At 33.6% G+C, this 17,918-nt stretch overlaps 1 protein-coding gene across 1 annotated transcript; it reads right to left on the bottom strand.

The window, feature by feature from the left end:
- Positions 1-262: 262 nt before the first annotated feature.
- Positions 263-4,171, bottom strand: LOC144558106 (uncharacterized). Its single transcript, XM_078306834.1, has 2 exons — positions 1,248-4,171; positions 263-831 (listed from the first exon to the last, which is right to left on the bottom strand). The coding sequence occupies exons 1-2, from the start codon at positions 4,060-4,062 to the stop codon at positions 374-376; spliced, it is 3,273 nt and encodes a 1,090-aa protein (XP_078162960.1). The 5' UTR covers positions 4,063-4,171; the 3' UTR covers positions 263-373.
- Between the last annotated feature and the right edge of the window lie 13,747 nt (positions 4,172-17,918).

Below are 17,918 nucleotides of genomic sequence, written 5' to 3' on the forward strand. Positions count from 1 at the left end.
TTTTTTTAAAAAGATAATCTATTAACTGTGGTGCCATCTGTTTATATATATACAAGCGTTTTAAAACTCCGTTTCAGCCAAACAAATGCTCGTTTAATACAAGTATATATAAAAGCAGCAACAGATCATATCAATTTACTCGAAATTTTTCGTCAACGAAATGGATTGTGTCCAAAGGATGTGCTGTTCGTTTGCAAATTGCAATTGTTTGTCAATTTTTAATATCAGCATGCAGCATCAATTGTAAATTTGTAACAATAACTGATTGAATACGACTATATTATCTACCATCGCTTAGCAGAATTTACAAGGGGTAGAACAAGAAATCAACCTAGCGCTTATAGGTACATAACCAAAAATCTAATTCGCTCTTTTAGCAAGAGTAGTCTGACATGGCGGCGAAAGAACAGCTCGAAGATTCCTTAGAAGGCATGTTTCTTATTGGGGAAGCACTGGTTACAGCAGTAGCTGTAGTTGTGCATGCCGATTCCTTTTGCTCTTCGGCAACCGGCCTTCTGATCTCCTTTAGCAATGCCACGATGTCTTTCATGGTCGGCCGGTCATCGGCTCGAGGACAGATGCATAGAACGGCCAAAGCCAGCGCCTGAAGTATCTCTTGGATTTGTGAATCGGGTCGACCTCGCAATCTGGCATCTAAGAGGTCTAGTGGGTCCTGCTTGGCCTGGAGATGTTCCCGGACCCACTGTACCAAGTGGGTCCCACCCGGAAGTGTCGAGTCTAATGGGTGCCTACCTGTTAGGACCTCCAGCAGCACAACTCCATAGCTGTAAACGTCACTCTTCTCGGTTATCCGTTGCATGGAAGCATACTCTGTGTACAAAATAAAATTATTTGTTAGCTAGGTTGGATTCATTAAAGGATCAGGACAATCCAAATGATTGAAAGAAGAGAGATTTGGATTCAATAATTGAAGGTATTATTCATTTGGCCTTCCATACCAACTAACATTGCACCTCCTCTGTTCATACTTAGTACAAACAAGAGGTGGCGGGAACCATTTGCGGCCCCTTCATTAAATGCTAATTACACCTTATAATGTTTCTCTTGAGCTGGCTTGTGTATCCCAAAATCATTTTCAAGTACCAACTAACCTACCTGGCCTATGAAACTTCCAATATTATATAATTACACTGTATGTACAAGAGATTAATTTAACCTAAAAATAAACAGGTATGGAATACAAAAAAATTAAGAAAAAGGAATGCAAATTTATAAGAGAGACTAACCGGGTGCAATGTAGCCATAGGATCCAGCAATTGCAGGCACCGGGTTATTTGACTCCGACTTGGTACTATTACAATTGCTCCTCGGATCCACACAACTAGAGGTCAAAATCCTAGCAAGCCCAAAATCTGCCAAATAAGGTTCAAATCTTGGTCCCAGCAGCACATTCATTGCCTTGATGTCGCCATGCAATATTGCCGGTACGCAATCGTGATGCAAGTACGCAACTGCATGTGCAATACCTAATGCAATTTCGTACCGCGTCTCCCATTCAACCGCTGCCTTTCCTCCCCTATGCAAAAACCCACTAAGACTCCCATTGGGTAGATAGTTATAAAACAATAGTTTTGTGCTTCGATTTGCACCCCAGCCTAGCAAACGTACAATATTGCGATGCCGAATTGACCCCAACGCGGTGATTTCATTTCGAAAAGCACCTGAATCATCAGTTGGGGACCACATTTTTTTTACCGCTACTGTGTCGCCACCCGGCACGTTAACCTTGTACACTACACCAGAACTTCCGGTGCCTATCACGTTAGATGATGTCAGCGCTCGTACCACATCAGCCACTTGCAAATCTAATTTTTGGTACAAGGTCACTTCCCAATTGTCATCAACCAGCCGGTTACCAGCTCCACCTCGGGTACGCATCAGTACGTATAAGCCAGTAATCAATATTGTAACACTAAAGGCTATTAAAATTGACATGGCGAGTTTTAGTGCCGAAATGGATTTAGCTTCACGTGACTCTTCTCCGCCGACACCAGATACAATTAACCCATGGTTACCGGTAAGGTCACTTAACGGTAACTTCTGAAAAAATGGAGTATTCGGCAATTGGCCAGAAAATGAGTTGTAGGAAATGTTGAGAGTTACGAGATTTTGCAATTCAGCAAGTGCTGAGAGGCCACCTGACAGGCTGTTGTATGATATATCAAGGCAACCGAGCTTTCCCAGACCAGAAAAGGCTGCTGGTATATCGCCAGAAAGACGGTTGCAACTGAGATTAAGGGATATCTCCAGTGAGGGGAGTTGACCTAGCTCAGGTGGAATTAAACCAGACAGAAAGTTGCCTCCAAGATCAAGTAGTTGCAATTTGTTTGATGAACTGAGCTGAGTCGGTATGGACCCAGTAAAACGGTTTCGACCCAGGCTCAATTTGGTTAACTCTGGCAACAACCCAAGACTGGGCCCTAATGGACCTGTTAACTGGTTGTCTGACAAGTCAATGAATTGGAGGCTTTTGGGAAACAATTCAGGTAACACACCCGATAAACCATTTGAGTGTATGTCTAGGAATTCCAAGTTCCAGCAATCGGATATTGCTCGTGGGATGGGTCCCACTAGCAAATTACTGCTCATGTCTAAGAAATTGAGATTTTTCAAATTTCCAATTTCAGCTGGTATGGTACCTGACAGGCGGTTATCATTAAGACGGAGTCGGAATAAGTTGGAGCAATTGCCGATATCGGGTGGAATAAAGCCAGTTAACTCATTTGATATGAGTAATAACTTGGTTAAATTTTGCAATGAGAATAGAGCTTTTGGTATTGGTCCAGTAAGGCTGTTGTAGGACAGGTCTAGTGACTGGAGATTTTGACACTTGGCTAGACTGGCCGGTACTGTACCAGTCAGGCGGTTTCGCCATGAATAGAATAAGGTGAGGTTACTAAGTCTAGCGAAATCTATATCAATTTGCCCAGAAAGTTCATTGTTATCGACCTCAAAGTCGGTCAACGAGGTGCAGTTAGAAATCTCGACAGGTATCGAGCCAGTAAGATTATTGGTACTTAGTTGCAACTGTTGCAACTTTGACAATTGAGCAAAGCTTCTCGGGATGTTACCCGTCAGTGAATTGAGAGACAAGTCCATGAGTACCAGTTCGGTACAAGCACCTATCTCTGGGGGGATCTGACCCACTAGAGAATTTTGCCATAGGAGAAGATTTTGAAGGTTTTTGAGTTTACCGAGGCTTGCCGGTATTGGTCCAGACAACAAATTTTGGTACAGGTACAGGCTAGTCAGTTCTGTACAGTCACCAATTTCCTCAGGTATCGGCCCCGATAGCATAGCAGTGTATATAGCAATGGTTTGTAACTTCTTCAACATACCAATTGTAGAAGGGAGAGAGCCTGATATACCGGTCTCAGCTAGACCGATCATGACCAAATTGGTACAGTTGCCGATTTCTGGCGGCAATGGCCCCTTCAAATTCTGATTTCCTCCAGCTCGAAAAGTCTGTAACTTTTTCAAATTGCCGATGCTCGATGGAATGCCTCCGCTCAGAGAATTATCATATATGGTTAGATATGCGAGGCTAGATAGGTTTCCAATATTAGGAGGTAGGGCACCTTGTATGAAATTTGAATTTATAGAAAGTGTTTCAAGTTTTGCAAGCTTGCATATTTCAAGTGGTATTTCACCTGACAGTTGGTTTTTACTGAGGTCAAGGACAATGAGTTGCGTGTAATCGCCAATTTCTTTTGGGATTGTACCAGTGAGGTTGGTACCGGAGAGAACGAGGGTTGTGAGGGATTTGAGAGGCTGGAGGTTTGATGGTACCGAGCCTTGTAGGTCTATGGATTTTATGCTGATTGATGTCACTTGGGAATCTGAGTTGCATGAAACTCCATACCACTTGCATGGATTTGGGTCTGTTGGTTTCCATGAATTGAGAGATGTGCTGGTTGTGTTGATCATTTGACGCCATTGGAGAAGAGCTTTGCCTTGGTCATCAACAGAGTGGCAACAGAGGAACAAGAAGGTAGAATTGATGGTTAAGAGTATAATTAGTATTGTGTTAAGAGGCAGCATTGGGGAGGGAGAGAGAGAGAGCGAAAGGAGGAGAGGAGGAGAGGAGAGAGAGAGAAAGGATGAGTGTATGTTTGTGTTGGGATTGTAGAGGAGGAGACCCAATGTTTTGTTTATAGAAAGAAAGGATAGAGATCTGGATCCAAAGAGAAGATTAGCTTTTCTTTTTTTTGTTTAACTAATGTCAATAATTAGTGGGTGTACGTATGCACTGCATATTCTATTTTATATATTTGTCGCGATTTTTAGGTGATATTTGGATTTGATATGTACGAAGGGGAGCTGGTGGAGGGAAAATGGTAAGCAAAAGGGTAATTTAAAAAATAAAACAGTGTCTGAAAGAGAAGCTGAGAGGAAGATGGCGATTTTACTTTTTAATTAGAGATAATGCACTGTTAAGGTTACTGTCAGAGTAATTTCTTCCTTTATTTTTTATAAATATACTGCCAACTGTTGTACTTTGTTCGGTAGAAAAGATTAATAGTAATGTTAATCCAAATAGAAGTGTGCAGTTTTACTGTAACCGTTGCAGTAATAATAATATCATATCTTCAGACTTCGGACCTGCACATCGTATTACTCTGTTTTTCCTTTTTGTATTGTTGAGAGAAGTAACTCTTGGCAGAGCAAGTCATTTGATGAAAAGGAAGCTATGATCATTCTTTAAATAGTAAGATTACGTTTGGATGAGAGCTAGAATAATTAGAATAGTAAAATTTGAGAATAGTAAATAAGAATAGAGAAGAAAAAAAGTGATTTTTAGATTAGTGTGAAAATAATGTTATTTCGGATTAGTAAAAAATGTTGTTTGGATTGTACATTTGGAATAGTGAATAGTTATAACCGATAAATAATAGTGTTAACAATGTTCTCATTAAGATGAAATATAGGTAAGTGGAGTCTTAAACGACTTGTCGCAACGTGTAGATAACATAAAGTGATTTTGTCATTTCGGAAGTGTGTTGATGAAAGTCCGAGAAAGAATTATTTTTTCCTCTCTCTTTACATTTTCGAATAGTAGTTATTTCAACATTTACAATGAATTGAGAATAGCAGCTATTCTAACTATTCCGAATAGCAAAAATATTGTTTGGATGCACATTGCTATTTCGAATAGCCGCTATTCTAGAATAGCCTCTATTCTTGACACATCCAAACATTAAATGAGGAGGGGTCCAATTACACCTTTTTTTGGTGACACTGAATTACACTCTCAATTTTCAAAGTTTTCAAAGTTCAAATAGTCAATTCAAACCGTTCAACATAATGGATATATTAAAATGTGCTTGCAGATCAAATTTTACATTTTTTTTTGGAATTTGTTTACTATTTATTAAGTATTTAACAAAATCTCTATATTCAGACCATTGAATTTTTGTACGAATCTTAATAAATAGTAAAAAAATTCAAAAAAATGTAAAATTTGATCTGCAAGCACATTTTAACATATCCATCATGTTGAACGGTTTGAATCAACTGCTTAGACTTTAAAAATATAAAGTGTAATCCGGTGTTACAAAAAAAAATGTAATTGAATCTCTCCTCATAGTAAATATATATATGTAACAGATAGAAAACCAATGATGTATAGGCTCTGCCTTTGTGTTATACAAGTCAACGTACAAATGTAAAAGGATGAGAAATATTAAAAATGAACCGTACAAGAAGAAGTTGATTAATTACTACTTGAAAAGAAAAAAGAATATTGCTGATTAAATCAAGAAAGTTATTTTACCATTGGGTTGAAATCTAGTTTAGTATAAAAACAAAGGTGAAAGTAAGGGAATAAGTGGAAGAATCTTTGGGGGCGCTCCACATGCTGTCATTGGTGGTAATGTTAGTGTTAATAGTAAACTAATATCAACTTACCATGTGTATGGTATCCTAATCATGCTGTAAAGTAACATGAAATAGGTGAAATTTTTTTAATTCCGTTTTTTACAATGACACCAAATGTATCACCATATTACAATTTGCATGTAGATAGTTGAGGATTATTTTAACATTTAGAACAGAAATTTTTTCAATTTTGAATTGGAAGTAGCTAGTCACAAGAAATGTGTTGAACTAAAACGATTAAATTTTCTCTTTTATGATGTGAATATGAATATTACCGCACCTATCCAAGATTCTATATATGTTGGTTCAATATTGCAAACGAAGTTAAATGGGGGATCTGATTTGAAAAATAGATAAAATAAAATCAAAGAAATGGGAAAGAACATGTACATGTCTTTGAGTGGAAGGTACAACAAGGGATAAAATGGAGCCCTTAATCAATTTTTAAACCTATGCTCTCTCTCTCTCTCTCTCTCTCTCTCTCTGTTGTCAAAACCCAGAAGGGGAATTGTTAAAAGACCCAAAAGTTATCTCTTTCGACATCTCAATGGGAACAGGTGGACCCTCGTGGGGTTGCAATTCTACTTCAAAATTGTTACCAATGTAAAGAATGCTTGGCAAAGTTAGAGCCAGAAAAGCTGTGTTTCAGGGAATTGAGGTGCTTCCACTCAAATCTCTCATAGCTTTTAACCTGATTGAGTGCTAGATATATTTTTTTTTGTTAGGTAAGTTTGCAAAGGCTTTGTTGATAGGATTCTTTGTGTGCTCTGTTAATAGAATTTTTCTTAATGTTTCAATCTGTCAAAACACTGGACCAGAAAATTTTACTAAAAAATAATCTTTGATAATTGACGAGTCTATTTCTGTACAAAAAGCATTGCATACCAGTTGTCCAATGTTTTTTTTTTTTTTTTAAAAAAAAAAATGGCACGTGGGATGCAAAAATGTAATTATCAATCACTCAGATCACTGGATCTAAATTTGTTTTTACATTTAGAAAATTTTGTTTTTTAAGATTGATATTGATTTTATTAGACGATTATAATTGAACGATCAATTGAGAGAAGATATGAACTATGCACGACGACTTGACACGTGTCTAACTCTCAATTATATATCACAACCCAATCTATTAAATTTGTTACCGAGAATATATGAGCTTTTCATGTTGTTTCTAATTTAACAAATGGCTGAAATTAACATAATATATTTTATTATTAAAAGGTGGCGTACTGCTTTTTTAACTTATAATTAGCCCACGGAATACTGGTAATATATGTATATACCGCATGCATTCCTTTTAGGCTGGAAGGAATAACTCAAGAAAAGTTAATGCAAAGTGACCGTTTAGACCTAGAGAGATAATCAAACCTATATGATAGTAATAATTAAGTGTTACTTTGAGCTAATACCGCTACAAATACAAGAACCCAAATGGCAAATGTACTCACATGGAGATGAGGGGACAAATTAGAGACATATTAGGTGGCACACATGGTTTTAATTTATTTATTTATCAAATGAGGTCAGAAATATCATGGGATGATTAAAAGAGAATTAGATCGCATCACGAGAGAGGGAGCTAGCTAGAATATTATACTGTTTCTAACCTCTAGAATAATTTTCTAGTTAATGGATCTCTAACCATGTATTTAATTTGGTTCTCTGGATCTGAAAGTGTTTTTGGTACCAAATTAAAAGATTAATAAACAAAATGAAGGGAAAAATATGCCATCACCAGACTGGCTCATGATCAGTGCATCTGCATTTTTTTTGTCTAATATAAACGCTAGCTTTCTTAATTTATATAATGTACATTTGACTTAAATTCGACTTTATCTAAATAAATGAAAAATACATTAACAGTTTTTTCTTTTATGTTATCATCATAAATTACTCCTCTCAAAAGATCAATCCAAAAGCTTAAGCGCTCATGAACATACAATTTCCCATCATACAAATAATTAATCTTCTGTGATTCCTTCAAAACTACACTCAAATTACAATTCCTATTAACATTGTGTAAATTAATGTCCAGGTATAGATTTAAATTCATATTCATTCTCTCAATTTAAAACTCCTATTATCCCATAAAAAATTTTACGGGGAGGTGTTAATTACCGAGTCCGCATCGTCTGCATTAACTCAAAAGAGCATCTTTCAAGTCAACGCATCTCGTCCGTCTGATTTTAACGGAGCCGATCCGCACGGATTTAAAGCAGATCGGACGGTCCAGATGCATTAACTCTAAAGATTATTTTCTGAGTTAATGCAGAGGATAAGAATTCTTAATTACCAATATCGTGATAGAAAGAGGATGTTTGACTTACAAGTTACATGCATGTAACACATAAACGAGGAGGTGAGAAAAGAGAAATGATAAAAAATGAACATGGGTTAATTTAATTACCTTAAAGGGGGTTACTAAACAAGGTAGATTTATACAATAGTCAAGGTGTAATGAATGTCCCTTTACATCTCATTACTCTGTCGTTCGTCTAACTAAATTTTCAGGATCACATGGCGAGTGCTGGCATGTAAACTACAAATCTGGGACGGTGATTTGTTACTAATTAAATTTTTCTGGTAAACAAACAAATTAATCTAACTGGTTTTGTTGCTATTTAATTTATGCCTAGTTTAATGCAATTGTTGAGTTTAAAAAAGTCTCCAGTCCCTTTATAATCAGCAATAATAAATATTTTACAAAATATTACTTATTTTCAATAGTAACTAAAAAGTAGATTGTTCCGAGACTTAAACAAAATATATGTAATATACATTTGAACAACTAAGTTCATCATTGTTAATTGAAAACTAATTATGATCGATCATGCATGATTGAATTAGTGTACTTAATTGAGACTAAATATTTGAATTGAGGAGTACAAAATATATATAATTTTTCATAATCACCCCATTGGAGCTAGATCTATCTATCTTTTGATTAGAACGAATGGTTGGATTTTCACGTGACGTGATGATTTCATTTAAATGGATGGGTATCAAATTACCTTACAGAAGCAATAATATAATCTAGAATTAACAGGAGCCATTCATTCCCCGTTAATTAATCTAGAAAAAGAAATTTGCTCTCCCATGCAAAAGCTCGGCTTATGGAAATGATACCGTACTTTGCAGCAGAATTTTTACCAGATCATAAAGTCATGATTTACTGCATGAATTAAAATACTTAGTAGTTCACCACTGTAATTACTGCGGAGCTTTTATATATATAAATATTTAGAGTGAGCCTAGCAGGTGCTAGGCTTATCAGAAGAGCTTGCTGAAATTAATTTTAAAATCTATCAAATTAGTTTCAAACTGATAAAATTGATCTACTTTATGAGCGATGAGTGTATATGCAAAATTTAAATTTTTTGAATTTATTTAGTATAAAGTAAAAAATAGAGTTTTTTTAAATTAAAAAATAAAGGTTTATAAGTTATTTTAATGCATTAATTTTTCATAATTTGTTTGACTACTTGATTTTGTACTAAATAAATTTGAATAAATTTTTCATAATTTTCCATAATTGTTGTATGCTATCATTATCGTCAACACGGCCAATATAAATGTCACTGACGTCCCCATTAAGAATTTAAATTACAGGGACATCGATGTCAATAATTATTCTGCAAGAATAAAAAATTTCATAGTTCAATCTGATTACAACTTTTTACAAAATTTTAGAACGTTTTCATACTAAGAAAATGATAAAATTTTAAGGACCAATAAACAAAAATCATAACACCATGTGAATAATTTAAATTTTATTTAGCACCAACCAAGCTCTCAATTACGTACAAAAAACCATTAAAAAGGAAAAAAAAAATTTGTCGCATCCCTGCATACATACAAATTATAATTGCAGCTGGCATCGAAATTCTTCATTTCTCATAGAAACTACAAACGAGAATCAGAGAATGTGAAAACATGGGTCCACATTCAATTCATGCATGGTTCTGCTGCAACTAAAGCTAGTTAGGTTGTAGGCTGCAACTTTAGCCCTTCTCTCGCCAGGCATCAAGTAACAAGTCTACTGTGTGTGTTGTGTTCTCCTCAAAAATAAAAAAAAGTCTACTGCGTTAGGCCATGCCGCCATGCTTGCTTTTCCCCACGAAGTGTCTTAAAAGACGATTTTCTACTGTTCTTTGGACCCATTTTCGTCTTTCTTTTTTGGTTATTCTTTCCTTTATTTCTTTTAATCATGCGTCACTTAAAACTAGGAGTACCAGTAAGTTTTACACCAGGCTTTACTTGATTAGGAGCATAATAATGCCTTTTACAAGAAGCTAAGAGCGGCTTTATCTCACTTGTAAAAAAAATTATAAATGCTGATGTGTAATTGTAATTTCATTGTTAGAATGTCGGATAGTTTCTAATTTAGTAATATTGTTTTTTTTTATATATAATAGAAAGATAGAAGACTAGCATTCTAAATTATCAGGGGCAGAGTTAGACTTTTAAACTACAGAGATCAAACGTGAATGAAAGTTAATTATATAAAAATTTTATGCTATGAATGAGGATTAATTTTACAGTACCCATAACATTTATTCGAAACTACATAGAAAATTACAAATAAACACACAAAAAAATGAAAACAAACGAGGTCAATTGACCTCCATTTGTCCTTAATACATCCGCCCCTACTAATTACCATTTAATTATTCATAAAGAATCCCCATCTGAATTTTGAATTCATAGACCTCCAACACACATAGTGATATAGAAGATGTTATCATCTGCCACTAAACTAAATACTAGTTCTTTAGTAATATTGTTAAATTTGTAATTTCTTTAAAATATCACAGTATCATTTATAATTATTTTTAGATGTCAATTTCAGAAAATTTAGTGACTAAATTGCAATTTTATATATTAAAATACTCAATAGGTCTTAAAAATTTTAAATTAAAATGCATTGCGGGGATATTTAATTTCAGAAAGTAATTGATTAATAATTTTTAAAGCTTCTTATATATCAAATTTTTATTATTTACAATTGTAAGGATGAAGATGTTCTACGTTTTGAGGTAAATGATTTTTTTCTTCCGTAAAAATTTTGCACTAGAAAAAAAAAATACAGTTGACAGACAGAGCACTGTCAAGCGCTTAATATTCATGAGACCAGACAATTATATTTTTTGAATAATTTGATATACATATTAATAAGTATGAATATTCATGATGAACAAAAAAAATTATTTACATAACAATATAATATGTAGCTTTTTATGAGTGAGGTTACTGTACTATGCATAACGCACATCAGTCTGTATTATAGATGTATATATCTATTTTCAAAGTCTAAATAGTTAATCAGAACTGTTCAACATTAATATGGACTTGGAGGCAACATTTTATATTTTTTTTCAATCTTATCTACTATTTTTTTAAATATGTAGAAAATCACTTGATCTAAATATTAGAGACCACTCGAAAGTAGTGACTTTCTACCTATCTAATAAAAAAGGTTTTATAAAAAATATAAAATTTAGTTTTCAAATATATTTTTATATAAAAATCATCTTGAGCGGTTGATATCAACTATTTGATCACTAAAAACGAACAAAGCATGAATCCATATTAGAGACTAATGTGCGCTATGCTTAGTACCGTAGCCTCGTTTTTTTATTTATGAAAGGACAAAATAGAAATTTGAACATCCGAACTAACATTTAAATAAAATATGCATCTTCTTCCATTTATATTGGCTAGAAATCTAAGTGTGCAATGAACATTACGATTTGTTGAAGATAATTATAACAATTGTGATAAAAAAAAACCAACTTTTTTTTTGTGCCGTGTTCGGTTGTTAGCACACCGACTCACACATATATACCATCCAAAGGGAAGATCTTGGTTTGAAAGTAAGCAAAATTTGTAAGGTCCGCTCTCTCTTTCAACTATAAAAAAAATATACATTTAACCCTCAATTATTAGTTCCTCATAGGTTTTTTAATTCAGAGCAATTTCTATTCATTTGGTGACCTTCTGAGACTAAAATATAAAGATGGTGCTGGTAAATGAGCAATTGCTTGTCAATTTTGTCTCCTTTGCACAAGACCTACTCATGGAGATCAACTATCCCCCTAAATTCAGGATTTTGTTGTGTTGATAGCACACCTCATTACCTTTATGTTATTATCCCCTGGTATTTTCTAAGGAAAGTGGGGTCATAAAAAGGGACTAATTGCCTTCTTATCAATTCCAACATAGACAAACGTGCGTGTGCATTTTCGGCTAAGTGGGTAGATGCACTTGCAAATTGTCTTTTTTTTTTTTTATACATTGTTTTGTTAGTTTTATTTTCTGCACAGTCTGTTCCAAGTCAGAATAAAGGAGGAGGGTTCGTGATAGGCTTGCGAGCCAGCAGTAAAAAAAAAAAAAAAACAACTATTCTCTTATGAAATAAAACCCATAGATAGATTGTGATTGAGTTTCATTTCTAGCCTACTCCAACTTGTTTGGAACTACAGACTTGGTTGTTGTTGTTGTTGTTTTGTTAGTTTTATTTTATTATGTGACATATGTTATTATTGTACACCAATTTTATTAAAAAACTAATGAGAAGACATCTGAATTTTTGATGGAAAAATTCAGATTGCTATTAATAAATATACTGATTCCAAAGGTTGCCTCAGAATTTTAAAAGACATCTTCTCTTATTTGGACTCATCACATTTTAAAACGTTTTGTCCGCTTATTTTCACTGAAAGAGAGAAGCAAAAGAAAACGTCTAAGGTCTGAGTAAAACTATTGAAGATCAGTATTTGCGCTTCCGTCTAACGATATCATCACTTTAGAACTGTAAGATTTAAATTCATTTGTTATTTTATTTTGAATTTACGGATTCTGAATTGCTTGTGTTCTAATTGCAAAACACGTTATAATTTTATTATGTCTATCATGTTTGACAGTGGCATGCACTTGCAAATTGTCGGATGAAGAAATACACAAACCTAGCAAAATATAAAAAGGGATTTGTTATTGGAGAATAATCATATGCAAGAAATAGACAAATTAATGGCCCGATGCGTTATTGTTTGTATAGATTTGGACCAACAATTAATTATATGCTTGGCGATATCAAGAGTGAGATAACTTGAAGTTAATTCGGATTCAGTATTATTTATGTTGGGAATTCACGTTTAATTTAGTAGCTAAGGTATTATTTATTCTTTGTTGTGAGAAGTTGTATATTCAAAATTTAATATACGCATTGAAGATAGTTTAATAAGAATTTTGATCTGCAATTTATGTTAAATAAAGTTATCTTCTTTTCAAATATAGCACAATTGCCGATTTTTTTAAAAATACCCAAAACAAAAAATAAATAATTTAAAATACCCAGGTTTCGGACAAAATTTTAAAAATGCCCAAACTGCCTCAAAATTCGGCGGTCCGGGCCTATAAATACCCCCCAAAGCCTGTTTCTCTCTCCTCACAATTCATTTTCTCAAAATCTCACTCTCTCTCCTCCCCACCCGAATTTCTCCTCTCTTCTTCTCTCTTCTTCCAATTTGCAAGTAAGTCCCTAGATTTTTTTGAAATTTCATTTGTAGTGTAAAAAAGCTGTAGATTAGTCCAATTATGTTAGTAAGGTACCAAAATTAGTATTTTTTTTTAGTTAGTTGAGTTAGTGCTAATTAGTTATAATTAGGATTAAATAATTACGGTACCAATTTAGTAGTAATTAGTATCAATGTAGGTATCAAAATATTTATAATTAGTGATAATTATGGTACCAAAGTTAGTTTTAATTTTAACTTGAATTATTTAGTCCAAAATTTGATCGTAATTAGTGCTAATTAGTTATAATTAGGGTTAATTAATTACGGTACCAATTTAGTGGTTATTAGTGTCAATGTAGGTACTAAAATATTTGTAATTAGTGATAATTATGGTACCAAAGTTAGTTTTAATTTTATTTTGGATTATTTAGTCCAAGCTATGATCGTAATTAGTGTTAATTAGTGGTAATTAGTGTTAATTAATTAAAGTACCGAATTTAGTGATAATTAGTGTTAATGTAGGTACAAAATTAGTTTTAATTAGTGATAATTGAGGAGGCCAAAGTTAGCTGTAATTTTATTTTGGATTATTTAGTCCAAAATTTGATAGTAATTATTGTTAATAAGTTATAATTAGGATTAATTAATTACGGTACCAATTTAGTGGTAATTAGTGTTAATGTAGGTACAAAATTAGTTATAATTAGTGATAGTTGAGTATATTTGAGTATATTTTATCATATTTGAGTATATTTTTGTCGTAATTAATGTACTCCAATCTCTATCGTTATGATTACCGTGGGTCACCCTGTAATTATTATTTTAGATTCAATTTAAAGGAAACAACTAATATTAAGTACAAAATGCAAGAAAAACATAACTTGTACGTACCCGTGTAGTCCCATGATGATAGATCTCGGGATGTCTGGATCTGCGGGGATGAGTGGAGGAAGTCCAAACTGACGGAGCACCCGGTCTGGATAGTGGTGCTCCACTATCCAGAAGCAAACCAACGGACCCCTGTAGAGCCACATCTCCTCATCATCCGATACAATCTGCGGCAGCCTCCCCTCATCGTATAACTCACTGTACGGAGTCCAGCTCACCTGCGTGTCACCCAAACTCTGCAACTGACCTCGGACTAGCCTGATACCTACTGTCTTTCCGTGAGGCTGGTTAAAATATGCTAAAATACAGGGTGACCCACGGTAATCCACGGTAATCATAACGATAGAGATTGGAGTACATTAATTACGACAAAAATATGCTAAAATATGCTAAGTTATGTTTTTCTTGCATTTTGTACTTAATATTAGTTGTTTCCTTTAAATTGAATCTAAAATAATAATTACAGGGTGACCCACGGTAATCATAACGATAGAGATTGGAGTACATTAATTACGACAAAAATATACTCAAATATGATAAAATATACTCAAATATACTCAACTATCACTAATTATAACTAATTTTGTACCTACATTAACACTAATTACCACTAATTAACACTAATTACGATCATAGCTTGGACTAAATAATCCAAAATAAAATTAAAACTAACTTTGGTACCATAATTATCACTAATTACAAATATTTTAGTACCTACATTGACACTAATAACCACTAAATTGGTACCGTAATTAATTAACCCTAATTATAACTAATTAGCACTAATTACGATCAAATTTTGGACTAAATAATTCAAGTTAAAATTAAAACTAACTTTGGTACCATAATTATCACTAATTATAAATATTTTGATACCTACATTGATACTAATTACTACTAAATTGGTACCGTAATTATTTAATCCTAATTATAACTAATTAGCACTAACTCAACTAACTAAAAAAAAATACTAATTTTGGTACCTTACTAACATAATTGGACTAATCTACAACTTTTTTACACTACAAATGAAATTTCAAAAAAATCTAGGGACTTACTTGCAAATTGGAAGAAGAGAGAAGAAGAGAGGAGAAAAGAGAGGAGAAATTCGGGTGGGGAGGAGAGAGAGTGAGATTTTGAGAAAATGAATTGTGAGGAGAGAGAAACAGGCTTTGGGGGGTATTTATAGGCCCGGACCGCCGAATTTATTGGTGGTTCGGAATTAAAATTCCGGACCGCCGAATTTTGAGGCGGTTTGGGCATTTTTAAAATTTTGTCCGAAACGTGGGTATTTTAAATTATTTATTTTTTGTTTTGGGTATTTTTAAAAAAATCGGCACAATTGCACAAATACATATTCACCTTTTGGGGTTACCTTTTTTAAGTTTTGAGTATTATTTGCTTAGGTATTTAAAGCCACATGTCCTCTTAGTTGCAATAAACCAGCAAAATTTAATTGACGAACTTCTGAATGGATATCAACCCACATTAGTCCTCTCCAGTACTCAAATGGTTTATACTTCTCAAGTGTGGACTGTATTGCAGAATTTTGTTATTTATTGTATGGTAGCCATATGGCCCATAACATGTTATGTTACTCGGATGCTCTAGATTGGAGTCCGTATCCATGTCGGATACATATCGGATACCGATACGTGTCTGATATGGTCACGATACGTATCTGATACGCCAGCTGGTGTATCGACCTACGTGGCGTATCCTTATTCAACCGATACGGTCGCTGATACTCCGTTGAAACGGCTGGATACGGTTGGATACGTGTAGATACGCGCCCGATACGGTTGGATCGAACCATCAGTACCGTGAACCGCGTCCGCACCTGTGAGCCGCGCTAAAACCAATTCCGCATCCGTGAGCCGTGATACACCAACGTAAATTGGCAAGTATTTCTGCTCTGCGCGTGACTCGAACTGGGGAAGCCCAAGTTGCAGTCAAAATACTCATCCACTGTACTAGTGTTCGAACGGACTCTGCTGCTTTTCCGATCCTAACCATTCAAATTTGTTGAGATTTATGTATGAAAAATTTTCTTTATAGAAATACGTAAATAGAAAATTTTGAATGGTTGAAATCAGAAAAACAGAACCCTGCTCTTCTTATAGAAAAGCAGTAGAGTCGGATCCACTAGTGTTTGGTTTTTGTTATATTCCGATAAATATATTATTTAATCTATGTGTTTGATTTAGTCAAAATATTTAATCACCATATATCCTGATAACTATATTGTTTGATTCCACCAGTGTTTGGTCAAAATCAGCAATCTATACTTCAAATTTTTATAGCTTGATTCAGTAAATTAATCTTTCGTGATATATTTACTTTCTTAATTATATTTTTTATAATTATTTAAATACAATATATAAAATAATAAAAAATAAAATATATATAATAGGCGTATCATATCCTAAATTTTTAAGAATTGCCGTATCGCTGTATCTGTATCGTATCCGATACGATACTTGTCCCTGTATCCATACAACATAGTGGCCCATATCAAAGGAATTACATACAATTCCGAAAATTTTGTTATGTATATGGCGAAAAAGTTAATATAATAGCATACGACAAATATTCAATTTTAATTGCAGTGCGCATTAGTTTTAATTTCACTGAGGTATGGGAGGCCTAAGGCTGCAAACGAATGGAACCAAATTAAACTTACTTCAGTTTGAGTTTGAATTTGAATAAAATTTGAATTGAACTGATTTGATTTGTTTCAGAACGAACTTCAATCGAACGAATTAATTGTAATTTTTTTTCGAAGAATTAATTATTTATAAAATCATGAATTTTTGACCAAAACCAGTTTGTGTGAGTCAGATTGAGTTGTCTCTATTTCGATTTCGATTTCATGCACTAATTTAGGTTCAACTACTGTCACGCTCTCACATAATACGACACCAATGTTCCCTTTCAAGGGTCAAACATGGCAATATACTATCTAAAATTTAGACTGGTATATTTTAAACAACCAAATTTGAGCATGTACAGATGGCGAATTATTGATGCGTATCACATATTAAAATGTACATGGCCTGAGGAATTTTTTTTTATAAACCATAATTAAAAAAAAAAGATTTTTATGAAACCAACATGATTATTTATTTATTTTTTTTACAAAAATCATAAGAACTAAAATGTCACTTCGGTCTGAATTTTTTTTTACGGGACCGAAATGACAATTTGGTCTGAGATATTTTCACAATTTTTCAAAGTATTTTTTCTTGAAATCTGTGAAAACGACTCGGACCGAATTGTCATTTCGTTTAAAAAAAATGGAACCAAAATGGCATCTCAGTTTTTATAATTTTTGTAAAAAAACAAAACAATCAAATTGGTTTGGTAAAATCTATTTTTTTATTTATGGTTTCTAAAAAAAATTCTGGCCTGAGACATGATTAACTTCCTCGAAAAGTGTATAAATACAACTTCTACCTATAAAAATGCTGCTCAATAATGCAGACTGCAGAGCAAAGTTATTATCAAAATTCAAAATGAATCCTTTTGAATTTTTTTTTATATGAGAAGATTGCTTTAATTTATTTCCATGAATCTTTCAAGTCGGCAGAGTTTAATGTATATAGGTGCAAT

The sequence above is a fragment of the Carex rostrata genome, chromosome 8, assembly GCF_964058835.1.
Source record: "Carex rostrata chromosome 8, lpCarRost1.2, whole genome shotgun sequence".
Lineage (NCBI taxonomy): Eukaryota > Viridiplantae > Streptophyta > Magnoliopsida > Poales > Cyperaceae > Carex > Carex rostrata.

Coding starts and splice junctions, on each gene's coding strand:
- LOC144558106 (XM_078306834.1), bottom strand. CDS start 4,062: ATGCTGCCTCTTAACACAATACTAATTATACTCTTAACCATCAATTCT. Junction 832..1,247: donor CTATGGCTACATTGCACCCG/GTTAGTCTCTCT, acceptor TTTTGTACACAG/AGTATGCTTCCATGCAACGG.